The sequence below is a fragment of the Aedes albopictus genome, chromosome 2 (assembly GCF_035046485.1).
Source record: "Aedes albopictus strain Foshan chromosome 2, AalbF5, whole genome shotgun sequence".
Classification (NCBI taxonomy): domain Eukaryota; kingdom Metazoa; phylum Arthropoda; class Insecta; order Diptera; family Culicidae; genus Aedes; species Aedes albopictus.
The window spans coordinates 123327511-123347850 of NC_085137.1; the positions used below are offsets into that span (position 1 = coordinate 123327511).

At 41.6% G+C, this 20340-nt stretch overlaps 1 protein-coding gene across 1 annotated transcript in view; it reads right to left on the bottom strand.

Annotated features, from left to right (window-relative positions):
• The window catches only part of LOC115255253 (mucin-2), a 240229-nt gene that overhangs the window by 8182 nt on the left and 211707 nt on the right, over positions 1-20340 (bottom strand). The window contains exons 8-10 of the mRNA XM_029853199.2: positions 12395-12572; positions 12173-12325; positions 11961-12076 (exon numbers count right to left, since the gene is read on the bottom strand). Coding sequence (XP_029709059.1) covers positions 11961-12076; positions 12173-12325; positions 12395-12572 — 447 coding nt within the window. The remainder of the gene's footprint in view (positions 1-11960; positions 12077-12172; positions 12326-12394; positions 12573-20340) is intronic.

Here is a 20340-nt window from a genome sequence, read left to right on the forward strand (position 1 = left end):
CAAAATAAAACAATAACAAGGCCAAATGTCGAGAGAAAGAAGGTTGGAAGCTCAAAGGCTCGAAGGCTGTAGTTAGTAATAAAACTGAAAGGCCCGGATTCGTTACGTACGAAAAGCGGATTTCAAATTTATTCAAGTACCTGCAGCGCGATGATTTACGCCGTAAATAATTTTCGCATTGCGTCACTCATAATCAATATGAGTTTTTGGATGGAACAAAAAGAAATGGTAAAAACGAATAAAAAAAATTATGTATAAGTATCAAAAATGCAATGTCTAATAAGTACATTGAACTAGAGGTTATTAAAAAAATGAAACGTAACGTTGATCTCCACATCTTTTGATATTTAAGTTGAACTTTGTAGGAGATCTCTTTGAACATATTTAAAATCAAATTTTAAATAATCGCTGTGATAGTATAACTAGAAAGAACGACCAATTTTTAAAAGAAAGAAAAATATTATACACAATTATATTATTAGTAAGTACGCCAAAAATTATCAAAAAGCATCAATATTAAGAACATGCTATGTTCAAAAGAAGGTAAAATTATATAGGAAATAATAATGGTAGTCACGCTAATAGCTGTAAATATGTCACTACAAAAAAAAATAAATAAAAAAAAACAACATGAAAACATGATTTATGGTTATTTTGATCTTCTGTATAATCGTCATTGTTCCCCTTCATCCATTTTTGAATTCGACCTTTCGACCCTTGACCCTTCAACCTTTTGTCCTAGGTATTTTTTTTATTTCGACCTTTCCATTTTTTTAATCTTCGACCTTTTGACCCTTCGTCCTTTAGACCCTTCGATCTTTTGACCGTCGACCTTTTGACCTTCGATCTTTTGTCCTACAACCCTCGGATAACATCTAAAGTGGAACCAACAAAAGTTCTTTTCTCACGATGTACTTGCGAACTGATAAGAAGAAGATCTTAGGGACTTCGAGCAATCGTGGAGAGGAATAAGTACCGGCCAAAGAAACGTGATGTCACGTCAAAAATGATCGGATACTCTGAAAAGCGACTCAGAGCGATAATGATCCTAAATGGTAATGCCTTTTCCATCCGGAACAAAACTAAGAACTTGCTGATTTCCTCTGGGCCTATACTGCCTCAAACAAGTCGACCACGACACGGGTCATCGGGGGGCCTGATAAAGCAAGCCAAGCAAATCAATCAAATCAAAAATAACCGTACACATTGTAGTTGCTATTCCGTGATTGACGAGAACAATCAAAGTTGCATCGAGAATCAATGACTGGACTAGCTAACTGGCATTATCATAATGTACAATTTGAGAGTACAACATTCGAAAGTCAATAACGGCGCCAGCCACGTTCTTACGGCCAAAGCGCTACCCAACAATCGTCAATACGCAAGCCTTATAGGAGGGTTGCTGTATGTGGCCACGAATACTCGACCGGACATTGCTGCAGCTGTTTCGATCCTTGGAAGGAAGGTAAGCTGTCCCACCAATTCCGACTGGACAGAAGCAAAACGTGTACTTCGCTACCTCAAAGGATCAATCGACCACGAACTAATACTTGGAGTGGATACAACACCTTTGGAAATATTTGTCGACGCTGACTGGGCAGGAGATTCACACGATCGGAAGTCTACAACTGGATACTTGTTTCGATACGCCGGTGGAATGGTCGGGTGGTGCTCAAGAAAGCAGGACTGTGTCACGCTGAGCAGCTCGGAAGCCGAATATGTTGCATTGGCCGAAAGTTGCAAGGAGCTAAAATGGATACTGCGACTGTTTGAAGACTTGGGAGTTCAAATGAATCTGCCTGTAATCATCAACGAAGACAATCAAAGCGCTATCAAACTACTCGATGCAAACTCAAGTGGACGTCGTTCAAAACACGTTGACACGAGGTATCACTTTGTTCGCCAGATGAAGCAAGAAGAAGTTATCAAACCGCAATATCTATCAACAAATGATATGATCGCCGATATGATGACAAAACCACTTCACCGGGTGAAGCAAACACGATTTCGGGAAGCTGCCCGGATACTACCGTCGAGGAGGAGTGATGGCGGTGCAAATCAAGAAGGCGACGGAGAACATCCTTAGCAACCAAGCAAGCACTGAAAAACAGTGACAATGTTTGATAGTTCAATAAATAGTTATTATCGTTCTGTTCGTCAACCAGTTAAGACCTACTGTTTTATTAGTCTACTGATCTACGGTCTCTCTATAGTCCAAGAGAATAATGCATTCACGAGAGAATATTATTGGCTTCTTTTTCCAGCACCAAATGATGCAACCGCCAATAACAATGTCTTGAAAGCATATGTATCGCTATCACTAACCCACTTCGTCAGATCTCTGAACAAAAGGAACAATGCGTGAAGAAACACTACAGCAACCGGAATAGAAGAATTCTTCCATCCCAGGCGAATACAAAATCAAATACATACCATCCAGTTAAGCCCATTCTATGCTCGACGTGTTTCTCACGAACATGTAAAATCAGTAGGATCTCGGAGCACTTTTCGGTGGTGGCCAAGGATGGATAACATAAAAACTATCACCGGGCACCGGCAGTACACGGTCATTTCTCTGGACCGTGAGTCACCCTTACTATTGACAGACGCTCCACCAATAACACCCAACACCACTCTCAGCTATTACCAACGTACCGATCTGCCTACGTTTAGCAGCGATGTGAATCTCCTCAGGCACGGTAAGAATTGGGTACTTTGCATAATTTCGATCCCATTGAGGGATGATTCCATTAGGGAAGATCCGTTAACAAGCTCCGGTTAAAAATTTGGTCGTTTGTTGATAGAGAGGGAGGAGGTGGGGGTTGACAAACCTGATAATCTGTTCTTCTGGAGGAGCAACTCACAACAGCGTCTGTTCCCCATGTTAGAGGCGACTGATAGACGTCGGAATGCCACGGAAGGTCTCTAAGCTTTATTGTGCACTATAGTTCTGCGGAAAAAAGGAGGGGGTTGGTGTCCGATTCTGCGAGCTACCCATGAAAAAGAATTGCAACGAAAAATCGGCAGCAGAAAGCTAGACCAACGACAACGACCCCAGCGAATTAAAAGGACTTGCGATTGCAAACTCGAAACGTGATATTGCCGTGGAACTTCATTGGGAGCACCCGCATACTCGCCTATCTTTCGAAGGACCATGGGCTCGGCATTGTAGCGCTGCAGAAGATGTGTTGAACAGGATCCATGGTGCGAACGTTTTGAGGTAATCATACCATGTATCAGAGTTGCAGTACCACACGTGAGCTGGGAACAGCTTTTATCGTGATGGGCGACATGCAGAGACGGTTCTACCCCATTACCCCGAATGCCACTACCCCGAACGCCATTACCCCGAACGCCACTACCCCGAAAGCCATTACCCCGAATAGGCCATTACCCCGAAAGCCGTTACCCCGAATGGGCCATTACCCCGAACGCCACTACCCCGAATGGGCCACTAACCCGAATGGGCCACTACCCCGAACGCCATTACCCCGAAAGTATATTTTTATATGAGTTATTCTGGTGATGGGTATTTAATATTTTTGTTAATTTAATAACATTACTGACAGCTTTAATACCAGAAAATATCATTGTAAAGAATAACCTTAAAACAAAATAATGGAATATTACGTATAAGAGATGATCTTGTATGAGATAGAGCTGTAAGCAAAGGTCCTTCAAATACTGGCTATCGACATTGGCCCATTAGGCCGAAAAGACATTTGGCCAAAGTATCACTAATAAGTCTAATGATCATTAGGCGAGATCAAATAATACAAATTGCAAAATAGGCCCAGAAAGAACATTTTATAGTTAGAAAAAGAAAAAATCTTTTAAGGAGGAATAGACGATTTGGTAATATGTAAAACTCTATAACAGTGTAACTTAAAAAAAAACATTCCTTAAATGTGAAAAAATGTGATTGATAGGTTGGCCGCCAATAAGGTCTGCAAGGATATAACTAGAAAGAACAGCATATAAATTAAAGAAGGGCAAATCTCCTATGGGACCATTCATAAACTACGTAGACCGAATTTTGGTCACCTCGGTCCTCTCCCCCTCCTCATCGTAGAATTTCAAAAGACTGTACTAACATTAGACAATGGACAACACGTATAACACTCAGTGGCCCAGTGGAGTATTTTCTGTTTTGACGAAAAGTTTTCCTCGACCGGAGCGGGAATCGAACCCACACTTCGAGGCATGCGAGATACCTAAAATACTAACGCCGCTAACCGCTCGGCCACGAAGTCCACGATTTGTTCATACAAAAATGTGTAAATTTGTATAGAGCTTAGAATTTGGATAGACCCTCTCCTACTTACATAGTTTATGCACGGCCCCTATACATAAATCTGCGAAGGGCAACATGGCTACCAAACAACTCTGTAACAATATAAGTCGAAAGAACAGCCCAACTTTAAAAGAAGGGAAAACACCAGATGGAATTAATAGAGATATGTCGCCTATCATCCCGGTAACGACGTAACTAAAAAGAACAGCCTATAAATTGAAGAAGGGCAAATCTCATATACAGTAAGCAGCTTTCACTCCCAGTAAACTATATAAGTGCAGCTAGAAGAACAGCCTTTCATGAAAAGAAAAGCTACAGTTTAGTCGCCAGAAAAAAATAGTTAATTTGGTTCAACGATGCTGGATCTACCTTGCTAGTGAACTGAACTGAATATCTGAAATCCAGTCCAGTACTACAATCTTGAAAAAAATATCCAGAAAACAATTTTAGGGCTTGATGTTCTGAAAACTAACCATCAAAATCAAAAGAAATCAAAAGAAATCTAGTTGCCAGTTTGGCAGCAAGTCAATTCTGAAAAATTTTACTTGAAAGTACAGCCTATTATTCAAAGAAGAACAAATCCGCTATGGAGTTAGTTATTCGTCTGCAAATAAGCTACGTAACACTCAAACTCGAAAGAACAGCTTCTGATGAAAAGAAGGAAACATTTCTATAAAGAAATTAACAGTTTGGCTACCAAACAACTCTGCAATAGTACACGGTTGGAAACTGCAAACTCAAAAGAACAGCCTATTTTTAAAAGAAGGCAAATATTTGAAGAAGTGTAATTTGATAACCAGCACAATCGTTTGCCACCAGTTTACAATCGTGCTTGAGGCCAACCAACTTTTAAAAGAATGGAAAATGTCAGTTTGAAATACTTGTAGTTTTTATACTGCCGTAATTCTGCAAAGTGACGTAAGCGACATTGATAGTTTTTGCCCATTTTTTGGTTATATTGCATAAAACTCTTGCTCATCCTCTAAGTTTCTTTTCATAGATGATAGATTACGACTAGATCTTGCATTCTAATACAACATGCATACCACAGTGTTATTTTTACACCAGATATTATTTATAATATACCAAAAAATATCGACATTTTGAATGGCGCTTACGTCACTTTGCAGAATTTCGGCAGTATAGCCATAGCTATAAGTTCAAAAGAGCAGCTAGTTTAAAATAAGGAAAATTTGTCTTTACTTGTCTTCTTAATTTCATTGCGTTTGCTGCTTTCGTTTTCACGAACCTTACTTTTGCATGAAGCACAACATACGGAAACCTAAGGGAAACGGAACCTATCTTAAACAATGTGCTTCCATTGTCATGCTATCTAAAACGAAGTAAATAAGAGCTAGTTGATTTGTGTTTTAATTTTATATTTTTTTACTCGTTACAAAAAGAAAACAGAAAAAATCGGCACCTGAATCGTCTGTTTAAGAATAGTATTAACATAGGGGCATAGGATGGAGAAGAGTATTCATACCTACACTAGTTACTGATTACCCTTTCCTAACTTATAACGACCTTCATCAACTTCTAATCGGTCACCCCTTTTTTGGTGATCTCCTGAACGATTCGGGGTAATGGCCCTTTCGGGGTAGTGACTTTCGGGGTAATGGCTTTCGGGGAAATGGCTTTCGGGGTAATGACCCATTCGGGGTAATGGCTTTCGGGGTAGTGGCCTATTCGGGGTAATGGCATTCGGGGTAGTGGCGTTCGGGGTAATGGCGTTCGGGGTAATGGGGTGGAGCCGCAGAGACACGTAATCGGTTAGTGGCCGATCGACGAAAGAATGTGCAGGCTTAGGATCAAGAGCAGATTCAGCAACTTCAGCATAATGAATGTGAGCAGCCCTCACTCCGGAAGCACTGATGATAACAAATAAGCGAATATAATCGCTGCCTAAGCCACGACATCAAGATCATTATATGAGACCTAAACGCTCAGGTAGACCAGGCAGAAGAATTCAGACCGTCGATTTGAAAGTTCACCGCCAATCAGCATCGCGAAAGCAAACTACGACTCATCGATTTCGCTGCCTCCAAAACCATGGCCATACGTAGCACCTTTTTCCAACACAGCTTTCCTTATCGTTACATCTGGAGATCACCACAGTCACCGAAATCGCAAATCGACCTCGTTCTGATGGACGGCCGGCACTTCTCTGACGTTATCGATGTTAGGACCTATCGTGGGACTAACATCGACTCCGACAATTATCTAACGATGGTCAAACTGCGCTCACAACTTTTCGTCCTCAATAGTGTACGGTACCGGCGACAGTCACGGTACAACTTTAAGTGACTGAAGCAACCGAATATCGCCTCAGCATATGCGACAAATCTCGAAGCGGCGTTACCAGACGAGAGCGAGCTCAATGTGGCCCCTCTAAAGGACTCCAGGAAGACTGTAAAAACAGCCTTCAACGACGCAGCTAAGAGCACAATCGGTTACGTGGAAAGAAGTGGATGAAACGAATGGTTCGACGAGGAGTGCAGAGCTATTTTGGAGGAGAGGAACGCAGCACAGGCGGTAATGCTGCAGCAAAGAACCCGGCAGAACGTGGAACGTTACAAACATAAGAGGAACGTTAGGTGATCGAAAGGTGGAAGCAGCACTTCGACGAGCACCTGAATGGCGTGGAGGACGTAAGCATGGGAGACCACGACAACGGAGGGAACGACTACGCCAGTGCAGCAGTGGACGGAAATGAGCCAATTCGCACATTGAGGGAAGTTAAGGACGACATTCACCAGCTTAAAACCAACAAACCTGCTGGTACGGATGGTATCGCAGCTGAACCCATCAATATGGCCCCAGAAAAGTTGACCACATGTCTGCACCGGTTGATAGTCAGGATCTGGGAAACCAAAAAGCTACTGGAGGATTGGAAGGATGGGGTAATCTGCCCTATTCACAAGAAAGGCAACCATTTGGAATGTGAGAACTTCAGAGCAATCACCAATTTGAATGCTGCCTACAAAGTGCTATCCCAGATCATCAACCGTCGTCTGTCACCTGAAATTATTGAGTTTGTGGGAAGTGATCAGTGGCCGGATTCATCGACTTCTGATCGACAACAGATCAGATCTTCATCGCACGGCAAATTCTCCAGAAATGCTGTGAATATCAGGTCCTAACGCATCACCTGCTCATCGACTTCAAAGCGGCATACGACAGTATCGACCACGCAGAGTTATGGAAAATCATGGACGAAAACGGTTTTCCTGGGAAGCCGACTAGACTGATGAAAGCAACGATGGACGGCGTGAAAACTGCGTGTTGATACCCGGAGCGGACGAAGTTTTCGGACCTCTTTTAGTCAAACCCGTACTTATTTTTCTGGGTTAGCTTTAAGCTGAAATCGTTTTATTTTGCTAATTTTTGTATGTGTTTTACAATATTAGGTTACTTACATTTGATAGTCCTGCATGTACAATTCATTTGTTAGGAAGTCAGTCGCGCTCGGAACCAGAACACCATATCGACAGCAGCATTATTTCACGCAGCTTCAATACTGCAAATTTATTGAGTTTTTATTGGATTATATTAATTAACATTTCATTCAAAACTTACAATCTAGTATTCGTTCACGAAACCGACAGATTTCCCAACAGCAGTGCAGTTCCTACCGGGCTCACTTATTGAACAACACTGCCTAATCGATTGTTCATAGGCAGCGCCGGCGCTTGTTGTAGTTCTCAGTGTTGCCAGTTTCACTAAGCACCATACGTAGGGTCTGGGACCATTTGGGCAGGAGCACCTATTTTGGGCACTTGCTGCTATAACTCAGTCAATTTCAAACCAATTGATTTGAATTTTTGTACATGGCTAGATACTGTGCGTATCTGATCGTGTCTCAAAAATTAAGTCAATCGGTTCGAAATTGACTGAGATATAGCAGCAAGTGCCCAAAATAGGTGCTCCTGCCCAAATGGTCCCAGACCCTACTACATCTGTACGCAACATTCCCCCCCGTGAAACTGGTAACAAGGTGAACATCCGACTTTTTCTCTGCAGCACAATTTTCATTCGATGCTCCATTGAATTCGCGAAGCGGTTCGCTACACTGCAAGTAGTACCTAGATGGCAGCACCGTACTACAGTCGATACGAATTGGTAGGTACATGCAAACCGAGCTGCCTCGTTCCACTGCTACAACACAATACCCACCGGGATCGAACAGCAACGTTTTCAACTGATGACGATTGCCTTGCTTCCTTCGGCGGCGGTGGCGGTGGCGGTGTTGAAAATATACTTTCATCATCGGTTGATACCGCACTCGACAGGCTACCTGATCCGAACCTATTTGTTCCGCACAGGCCTCGTAAGCGTCACTTTACAAAGCCCATTGTTTGTACGGGAATAGTTTCGCACTCTGATGGACTCTCTGCTACTTTTGCAGACATTTGATTGCTCCTGTGGATTGATGATGTCAGAGATAGGGAGCTCACGAACAAATCAGCTGTAGGAGCATCAGCTGATACTGTTTTGGTGATTTTTCCGCGCCTTTGATATGACGTAGACTCTGACTCACCGTTGATGATGCTTCGTGGAACAGTAGATTTCTTCGACAAAGGTTTTGTTTGCGAAGGTTGTTCGGGAGAGTCTGCTTTATTCGGATTGGATGCTCTAGTGCAGTCATTTTTTGGCTGGGTTTTGTCATTTACCGGAGCTGGCTCCACCACCGCTTCCTCGCTGACTTTACACCCACTGTATTGCCGTAGTACTGCTTCCTTTTGGGCATTGAAATCCGCTTCAATTTTCTGTGCAGCTTTTTTGAACTCCTCTTCAATTCTCGCAAACTCTTGCTCGTAGAATTGTTCCATACGCTTCCTTCTATCTTCATGTTGCATCCGCCATAACTTATTCTTCTCTTCCAGAAGGGAAAGTTCATCGAACGCACTTTCCATGGCGGGATGCTTCTGGTAGGTGAATAGATTTATTGAAGTTTGTTAGGAAGTCAGTCGCGCTCGGAACCAGAACACCATATCGACAGCAGCATTATTTCACGCAGCTTCAATACTGCAAATTTATTGAGTTTTTATTGGATTATATTAATTAACATTTCATTCAAAACTTACAATCTAGTATTCGTTCACGAAACCGACAGATTTCCCAACAGCAGTGCAGTTCCTACCGGGCTCACTTATTGAACAACACTGCCTAATCGATTGTTCATAGGCAGCGCCGGCGCTTGTTGTAGTTCTCAGTGTTGCCAGTTTCACTAAGCACCATACGTACTACATCTGTACGCAACATCCGTTCTTTGTGTATCAATAGTGTATTCCAATATTTGTTTGTGCTATAGTTTTAAGGTGTTAGAATAACAAATTTATTTAGGAAACAATTTAGATCATAATTTAGAATACTTACAAATTAATTCACCCAAAGTAGATAGTAACAAATTTAGGAATTCAACAAATTTATTTGGAACAAATTAACTAGCTGTTCGTGATTTAGCACTTTTCGTGTTTGCTTTTAATGACAATTAAGAGTAACGTTTCTCCCTATCGTAGCCCCCTATCGTTGTCACCGACAATTATAGTAGCGGGCGGGCGGTACTGAACCGCAGGTACCGAACGCGCTGGTCCGGGTTGCCAACACTGCGTAAGGGTTTCGGGTTCTCGCCGGGGACTGCGACAAGGTGACGGACCCTCATGCCTAGTCTTCAACAATCGCTCTGGGAGATGTTGAGCCGGGCTCAACAGCCGGTGTGCGATTTTCACAAAACCTGGTCAATTTGTGTGCAGACGGTCATTGCCAGAACATTTGGAACGGTGGCAGGACTGTAACGTGAAGTAGCAAAGGTCGGACTGTTGGTGAATGCGTCCAAAACAAAGTACATGCTGGCAGGCGAAACCGAACACGACCGGGTCCGTCTAGGTAGTGAGGATAGACGGGGATATCTTCGAGTTGGTGGAAGAATTCATCTACCTTGGATCCTTACTGACGGCTTAAATTCGAAGGCGCATCGTAAGTGGAAGTCGAGCCGACTACGGGCTCCAGAAGAAGCTGCAGTCTAAAAAGATTTACCCACGCACCAAGTGCATTATGTACAAAACTCTAATAAGACCGGTGGTCCTCTACGGACACGATAGATGGACCATGCTTGAGGGGGACCAGTGACGAGTGCTATGGACAATAGCGTGGGACACAAAAAGACATTTTACTCCTGTACACTTTTTGAGTTCCATTTTGGCCTCATATCAACTGTGCAAAATTTCAGCTCGATCGGAGAAACTATATTTTAGCGCCAGCCGTTTCAAATTTTCATACGATTTACTATGGGGAAAATCACTTTTTCAAAGAAAAATCGCCACAGGCTGACCCTTAACCCCTAAAAATATATCGATGAATGATTTCTGATGGAAATTTTACGAGAAATAAACCCTCCGAAGACCGCAAAGCGATCTAAGGCATGTGGAAAAAGTTATTGACTTAAAACCAAATGGCATGCAAACGCTGTTTAACATGTAAGGAATAACAATGAATAATAAAATCTCGTCATTTTATCGATCGGGTGAGGCTTAATAACTTTTTCCACGAATGTCGCATCGCTTTGCAGTCTTCGGAGGTCTGATTCCTCGTGAAGTTATCTACAGAAATCATTCAACGACTTATTTTTAGGGATCAATGGGTGACCTTAAGCGATTTTTCTTTGAAGAAGTAAATTTTCCCCATAGTAAATCGTATGAAGAACTAAGAATGGCGGGCGCTAAAATATAGTTTCTTCGATCGATCTAAAATTTTGCACAGTTGATATGTGACCAAAATGGAACCCAAAAAGTATACAGGAGTTGGAGTTTTTCCATTTTTTTATATTTTCCCATATAAACGGTGTACCAGGCTAATGGACAATCTTCGGCGGTGTGCAGGAGAATGTTGTGCGGCGGAGAACCACGAGCTCGCTCCACTTTACGGCGAACCCAGCACCCAGAAGATGACCAAAGCCGGAAGGATACGGTGGGCAGGGCATGTTGCAAGAATGCCGGACAACAACCCTGCAAAGTTTGTGTTCGCCACTAATTTGGTTGCCATATCAAGAAAGTTCAATGGACTAGGGAGCACGTGATCTGGCAAGTAATCGACGATGCAGTTGAATATTTATCAGTGAAGAGAATTGTCAGACAAAAGAGGCACAAAACAAGAGACAAAGGAGACGCGGCGATTACTCTTTATCCCAACTGGTAACAGATAATGACATGATCTCGAAATTTTTTATTGCAGACAAAACGGAAGCTGAATTTGTTGCATACTTTTCAACTCGTGATTAATCAATTATTACTAATCCAAAATCGAAACTTTTTGATGATACATCTTTAGCAGCGTCGCAGTGTTTACCGACTCGAAGTTATCACTCGAAAATCACAATGCAAGGCTTTAAAATCTTTAAACTCGTGGTGCACGATCTTTGTCCTATTCTGTTCAAGTTGGGACAAACCTATGTCGCATTGGGTAGAATGTCGCAACAAATTCAGGCTGCGACATTGTTGTTATTGTTGCACGATGGTTGAATTTTGATTCACTGATATTTATGTTAAAAGTGTGTTATCACGAATGTGACGTTGACCAAATAAATATAGGTAATGCTTTCGCACGGTGCTCTGTTGATTAACCAATAAATTCTAAATGTAAAGAAAGTATTATGAGTAACACATACCTTCATAGAGTCGACCCCATCCGGTGACGAAGGCCGTCCGCCCGATGAAGTTCTCGTCACCGTCAGGCACACAAACCGGAATGATGTTCGGCTGGAATACCACTGGTTCGTAAAACCTAAAAATAATTTCACCCATTATATGTTCGATTAACTTCCAGAACAAAGGTTAAACAATAATGGATGATCCTTTGGAACACACAGCGGAAGATTACCTCAGCAGGGCCAAGTCGTACTCGAACGTCCTCGGGTCGAACTGCGGGTGGGACGCCACAATCTGCACCCGCCGTTCCTGGTAGCCGTAGGGTTCCTCCTCCAGTGCCAAATCGTACTCGCCCAACCGCAGCAGCAGATCAGATGGTGGAACACTAAGAGAAAAGCCAAGAAAAATGGATTCACATCAAAATCGTTTTGAGGTAGGTTGGCGAAGGTCTTACTTATCCACGCAGTGAGCCGCCGTAATGGCCCAGTTCTCGTTCAGCAGGGCAGCGCCGCACTTGTGCAGGTAGGTTGAGGTTCGCCACTGACGCAGCGAAATTTGCCACGGCCACCGCCCAAAGGCTGCCTTGGTGCCGCCGACGATCCGAGGCTCCGGGAACATACGCTTGCCGCACACTGCCAACACAAGAAGGGTAGAGTTTAATGCACTGCTGCTGATCATGATCCGCGATTCGCCACTATTGATGGGTTGCGATCGGGATTGGTTTTAGCTGTTCTTCACACGAGAGGGAGGGGCAATTATGATGCATTAAAAATGCGGATGAGCTGTTCCCCGTACGGGTGCTGCGGGAGGAGTGATCGCAATTTTGCGAAGATGCGCTGAAAGCTTCGAGGTTCAAATTGTTTCTGATTGTTTGTTTGAGTTGCAGCACTGTGGGAAGATTACTTGTGGTGGGAGAAGTCTAAATCTGGATTGAAAACTTAGCAAGTTTATGCACGACATTTTAGGTTCCAACTTAATACATGTATTCACATAGTGGAGGCCAAAGAGGGTGATTTGCCTCTTGCACTCTTGCATTGTTGAGAGTAACTTTTTTATTTTCAGTTTGTTGAGTAAATTATTTCTTGTAACACTTTCATTCTGCATCCACGATCGATTCATTGAACACAACCATAACCTAAACTATTCACTTCAATCAGCTTGGCTGCCATAATTTGTTTGATTTATTTTCATATTGATACTCATGTATTCGAACGAATGGTTTCAAAGGGGTTGGAAGAGTGGAAGGCTTCATAGGGTTTTAGGGATTTTTCATTGCAAGGCTTCAAAGGGTTGCAAGCAAAGATACCTGATTATTTCACCAACAGATCACTGCACTGCAAATATAGTTTTTTTTTCTGTATCGCCATATTTAAGGGTATAGAAGATATCGAAAGTACTAGACTTCAATAACTATTACTAAAATGGTATTAGATACCTCTTAATGGTTCCGAATGTTTTTCAATCCTTTTTTCTTTGGCACAACTTTTACGCCAATTGGTCAAAGGATTCACTAATTTTCTCTGAGGGGTCTCTGAAAATACGATAATCAAATATACATGCTAACTGAGTGCATTCATAAAAATTCCTCTAATTTTTAAGCAGCAGTCTATGAAGTTCTCTTTACAACACACCAAATTTCGCTTTAATTATAAAATACTTTCAATTACATATCTGGAGAAGTTGAAAATCTATAGTATTTTTTTTTTCGAAAAAAGAGTGTAAAATTCTGTGACATATGATGCACATGATTGGAGCGTGGGATATCACAGAAGTTTACATGACATATCATTTAAAAGTCATGAAATATCATGTAAACTTCCATTATATGTCATGTAATTCAGCACGACTCTGAGTATTTACATGACATATAACACAAATTTACATGATATATCATGTAAACCATCATAACACCAAGTTTACATGACTAAGATGAGGTTTACATGACGTGTAAATCTCATTATTTTTATCTGTGATGAACTTTTTTGTATAGAAGGTTAAAAATCTGTATACTACAGGAATATCTGTGTATCTTGTATCTCAGGTTCCAGGAGGGTGTTAGCAGCATTTCAATAGAGTTTGAGAAGGTTTGAAACGGGGTTGAATGAGTCATGGAAGCCCTATCAAAAATGCTCTGAAACCCTTATAAATTTTTCTATAAGTCCTTCAAACACACATGATAGACCGCTGAATATCCTAAAACCAGATAGTCAAGCTGCACTAAAAGCATTGTGCGCTTACAAATGTACTTCAAAGCTTGTCTGGGAATGCATTCTTTCACTGCGCAGGCTGTGCCAAGAGAATTCAGTAAACTTATACTGGGTTCCAGGTCACTGTGGCATTGAAGGAAATGAAATGGCAGACGAGCTTGCTAAAAGTGGTTCCAATTTACAGTTTGCTGGCCCAGAACCATTCTGTGGTATATCAAACTGTACAATTAAAATGGACCTGAAACGCTGGGCTGAGCAGAGGGTGATATCCAATTGGATGGACGTCAAAAATTGCAATCAGTCAAAACGATTTATAACACCAAATGCTTATAAAACCAAAAAGCTCTTAGAGCTCAACAAGAGAGCTCTATGTACATACACTGGCCTAGTAACTGGACACTGCCCGAGCAGGTATCACTTGAAAAATATTGGCCATATTCAGAGTGATATCTGTCGTTTCTGTAATACGGAACGTGAAACCTCGGAACATCTGCTTTGCAGTTGTGGTGCTTTATACACGCGCAGGCAAAGATTTCTAAATAGTGGTTGCTTGCAACCCAGTGAGATCTGGTCTGCAAAACCTGGGAAGGTCTTGGAGTTTATCAATTCCATTGCACCTGACTGGGAGACGACGCGTCGTGGCAGTAGTTGATTACTTGACACATGGTAATTAGCTGGCTAGATGCGAATATCAAAACGGGACATGCCACAAAAGTTCAGCCTATTGGACGCAGTGGCTTAATTTCCCCAACAGGGGAGGAAAAAAAATATCCTAAAACCACGTGAAACGCCTCTAAAATGCTTTGATGCACTCTGAAAACTTTCTGATACCTCCCTTGAAGCCTCTTCGAAGCCCCCAGTAGCCTACAAGCACCATGAAACTGCCCTGAACACCCTTAAATTCTTTAGAAACTTTCAGGGCCTTCCTAGATTCCTAGATGACGTTTGAACCATTTATAATTGGAACTGTGTGCAGTTACCGGAGGTCTAATTGAAAAGTGTTTTGATCAGAGCTGCCAACTATCAGTCTCAGTGCCTGTTTTTCGACCGAAAATGAATGACTGCGACGATTGTTTTAAAGTCCTCGATGTGAAAACTGCTCCACTAGTGAGCGATTCAACCACGTTTTTTTTAAATCCTTCAAGTATTTAAAAAAAATCTCAGGTAATCCTGGAAAAAAGTCTTAAGTTAATCCCTAGAAAAGTTGATGGACGGGTTACTAAAATTTCTTAACGAAACCCTGGATATATTTTTGAAAAGATCCCGAGAGGAATTTCTGAAGGAATCCCTAACGGAATTCCTGGATAAATCTCTACAGGCATTCCTGCAGGCATGGCAGGAATGTCTGGAGTAAACTCTGTAAGAATTCCTGGAGGAATCCTAAGAGCAAATATGGGAGAAATTCCTGGATTTTTTTTGGAGAAACTGCATCAGGAATCGTTATAGGAATTCTAAGAAAAAATTCTGGATGAATCCTTGGAGGTATTTCTGGACGAATCCTTAGCGGAATTCTTGGAGAAACCACAGGAGGAATTCCTGGGGAAATTCCTGAAGCAATTCCTAGAGGAATCTCTGAAGGAAATCCTGGAGAATCTTTTGGACAAATTTCTGGCGGAAACACTGGAGAAATTTCTGGAGGAATTGCTGAATGAATAATTAGAGCAATCCCTAGATGAGCTCCTAGAGAAATGACCTGGAGGAATTCCTGCAAAAATGTCTTGAGGAATCCCCGTAAGAATTCTAAGAGAAATTCGTGGAGGACTTCTTGGAGAAGTTCCTGGAGAAATTTCTGGAGAAATTTCTGGAGAAACTTCTGGAGAAATTCCTGGAGAAATTCCTGGAGAAATTATTCAAACAAAGCTTAAGAAGAAATCCTGAAAAATCCCTGGATGAATTCCCGGAAGATTCCCTAAAGGAATTCTAGGAGGGCTCCCTGGAGAATTTTATGGAGAAACCTTTTGAGGAATTCTTGGAAGAACTTCTGGACAGATTCTTAGCGGATACTCAGGAGGAATTCCTGGATAAATCCCTAGAGGAATTCTTGGAGAGATTCCTGGAGGAATTGCTAGAGGAACCCTTGGAGGATTTTCTGGTTAAATTCCTTGAGAAGTTACGGAAGTAATTTCTGAAGGAATTCATGGATCAATTCCTGGAGGAATCCTTGAAGAAATACCTGGGTTAATTCCCGGAGGAATTCTTGGTAGAATTCCTGGAGGAGTCCCTAGAGAAATACTTACTTACTTTACTTTCAGTCCTGGTGCATATGGCCCTAGAGAAATGCCGGGATGAAATCCAGGAGGAATACTTGGAATAATTACTGAATAGATTCCGGAAGAAATTTCTGGGTGAATTTCTGAAGGAACCCCTGGAGGATTTCCTGGAGAAATTACTTTCCTCTTTCCTCATTCTATTCTTAAGAGATTTATAGAGAAATTCTTGGGACAATCCCAAGGGGAATTCTTGGAAAAATCCCTGGAGGAATCCCTGCAGTAATTTCTGGAGGAATTCCTGGAGGAACTTTTGGACAAATTCCTATCGGAAACCCAGGAAGAATTCATGGAGAAATCCCTAGAGGAATTCTTGGGAAAGTTCCGTGAAACAATTCCTGGAAGAACTCTGGAATGAATTCCTGGACAAATCTTTATAGGAATTCTGGAAGAATCCCTGGAGAAATCACTAGTGGAATTCCCAAAGGGATTTCTGGAGGAATTCCAGGAGGAATTCTTGGTGAAATTTCTGGAGGAATTACTGGAGGAACTCCTGGAGAAATACCTGGGGTAATTCCTGAAGAATTAATTGGTGGAATTCCTGGAGCAGTCCTTGGAGAAATGTCTGGATAAAATCCTGGAGGAACACCTAAAATAATTCTTTGATAAATTCCGGTAGAAATTTCTGGGGGATTTCCTGGAGGATTCCTAAAGAAATCCTTGAAAGAATTCTTAGAGGAATGTCAGAAGAAATTCATGCAGGAATCCCTGGAGGAATTTTTGGAATAGTTCATGGATATACTGCGGGAGGAATTTCTAGGGGAATATCTGAAGGAACCCCTGGAGAATTTCCTGGAGAAATTGCGATAGTAATAACTGAAGGAATTCCTGGAGGAATGCCTGGATCAATTTCTGGATTCAATTCCTGGGGCAATTCTGAAGAAACCTCTCGAGGAATCCTACAGAGATCCTTAGAGATTTTTTTAGAGAAATTCTTGCAAGAATCCCTGCGGAAATTCTTGAAGCAATTTCTGTAGAAACCCCAGGAGGAATGCCTGGATGAACTTCTGGACAAATACCTGACGGAATCATAGGAGAAATTTCAGGAGAAATGCTTGGAGGAATTTTTGGGGAAATTTCGTGGAATCTCTAAAGGAATTCTGGAAGGAATCCCTGGAGAAACTTCTTCAGAAATTCCTAGAGAATTTCCTAGAGGAATTCCCGGGGAAATTAATTGAGGAATTCCAGGAGGAATTTCGGAGGAAATTCCTAGAAAAATTGCCAGAGTAATTACTGAAGAAATTCCAGAAGGAATTCTGGAGGAAATACTGGAGGAATCTCCGGAAGAATCCTTAGAGGACTCTTTAAAGGAATTCCTGGTGTAATTTCTGGAGGAATCTGTAAAAAATCCTGACGAAATCTCTAGAGGGATCCTTGAAGGAATTTCTAGAGAAGAAATTCCTGGAAGAATTTCCTGATAAATCCCTGGAAAAAATCCTGATAGAAAAAAGAGCTGTAAAATAGGTAAAGTGATTAAGAATTAAAAAAAAAAACAGGTTCACCATTATGATAGTAAAAAGCTGTTTATTCTTCAATTTTCTGCTTTTCTACGAAGAGCTTGCATTACTACTGCTTTTGCAGTTAACTTCCCCCGCTTCTCCCAGCTATCAACTATCACAGAACCGCAACGTAGTCAATCGAGAATAATTTGAGCAAATTTCCCTTCCATCCTAGCAGATCTTTCAGCACTGCCACTAGAGAATTTTACTGTATACATAATTAGTCAGGCCCATGCTGACAAATGAGCTCGAGTCAGATAGAACAAAAAATAAATTAGATGTGTTCAACAAGGCACCCTTGCGCAAGCTTTGTTGGACTACTAGGTTCATTGATTTCGCTTTCATTTGCTTATCTTGCATCAGCAACGCACGAATTAGAGGAGGTGCGAGCTTTGCTTAGCAAAACAACCAAAGAACACATACCCTAAACAACGTATAGGAGTGATGAGGAAGCGAAAATCGGTTTTAGGGGTCAATAGAACGAACATCGTTGGAGGTGATCTTCATCTGATTGGGCGGGTACAGCGCGGAGGAATAAGCGACGACGCGACGTGAGGATGTTGCGTGAGTGATCGACACTGGGATAATGCCGTGCGAAGGAAGAAGAGGCGGAGCAGTTTCTCAGAAGATGATTTTTTGTTTTTGCTGGATGACCCATGGTCATGACACCTTGCTGATTACTTGCTGACGCGCGGTAGGAGGCTGGTTTCGCTAATCATGGCTGATTGTTTATCGGTTGGTAGCTTTAAAAGCGTAGGGAGCTCAGGATTGAAGATGATTTGGGAAATGGAATTAAAATTTTAAAATGATTGATTGTATGGTTTGGTCAAGTGGTGCTGAAGTATTTTACTTGCATATAGAGAAACTACTTCAACTCTTCAAAACAATCGTCACAACCATAATGCTAAGTCATACTGCATGATGCGCCTTTATGCATGCCATAACATTTACATTGCACAAAGGGTAAGTTAGTAGGCACTTTTGCATCAATTCGTTTGTAATAGTAAGGAAAAGACAAAGAATAGCAAAGGATAACCCTTTAAACCCAAGTCGGGTTTCAACAACGCCAGCATAAACTTCGATTTCACTGCAGGAGCATGGTCCTTTGACCTTAACATGTTTATGCAAAGATCGCCTTATCGTTGCATTCTACCCATTAGGTAAACACCCATGTTGCTTCACGAACTCCTCCTAAGAGTAGAGAATCAGATCAGAATGCATAATCAAGAACATGAATTATCGCCCTTGGCATGCATTACACGATTGCTGCTCCGGATCCAGTTTATCCCGACCCGAGTTCTGCATGCATTATTGCACTGCACTACAATATCTGGATAAAGCATTGCGCAAGCCCATCACCGACAGCAACAATTCGAACCAGTTCAACACTTACTCATCGTACCGCGCGCGCTCTAAGCCACGCGATGATCGTCGTGGCACAATGCAACCACCTGATTTATACTGGTTCGTCCCAGTCCATCTTTTTGCGCTTCTCGCCGATATAAATTATTTGTATTTACTTAATGGTCTCATTACTATCAGGGCAACAACAGCAGCAGCAGCAGTCAGTAGTGGTAGCAGCACCGCGGCAGGAGAGCAAAAGTTGATTTATTACATAAAGACCCAGTACCAGTGCTACAAAAAAGGACGGGGTCTTATCCTGCCGTCTGGTTTGTTCTTGCGTCTTGGGTCGTTCTTTGGTTCTCTCGATGTAGATACTCTTTTAACAGTTCAGTTGCTAGAATTCAAAAACGTCAACGGCAAATGCTGACTAAACTTCCAGTAGCATAAAATTCACGAACATTATCAATAAATTTGGATTCCAAAAGAATTGAGCGCTTCAACAAATCGGCAACATCTATTCAATCAATTTTCAGTACAGAACATTTTCAGCCCAAAAAAATAAAAAATGCCATTTTTGACTAGATATTTTTCAATTTCAATGAGATTCTGTTCAGAATTGGATTTTGTGAATAATTTACTTTTGCATCAACACATAACCATTTTCCACACCACACTTTTATTGGACTGAAGTTATGTCTTCGAAGGTGTTTGTAAATATTTGATGAACTTTTAGAATAAATATACAGTCATTGGCAAAGGTAAGTTGGAACCTAGTTTCCACTAAACAGTAGGTTCAATACCTGTTTGACGATCCCTGAAAATTCCCATTGAACAAAATGAATCGAATCTACAAACGTAATTAGTTATCTTTAAGAATTTGATGATTGGGGATCATATCCACACAGCCTCAGGTAGCTATGATCATCAAGTGATGAAAAGGTCATTACATCTTGAAACGTCATCACTCAAGCAAATGCTTTTAAACGCCTCTGAAATCACGCCTGAAACAAAGACTTTGAATGTATTGATGGTCTTGTAAAGCTCCCTGATACCCCCTCAAGCCCACAGGACAGCCTGTGAAGC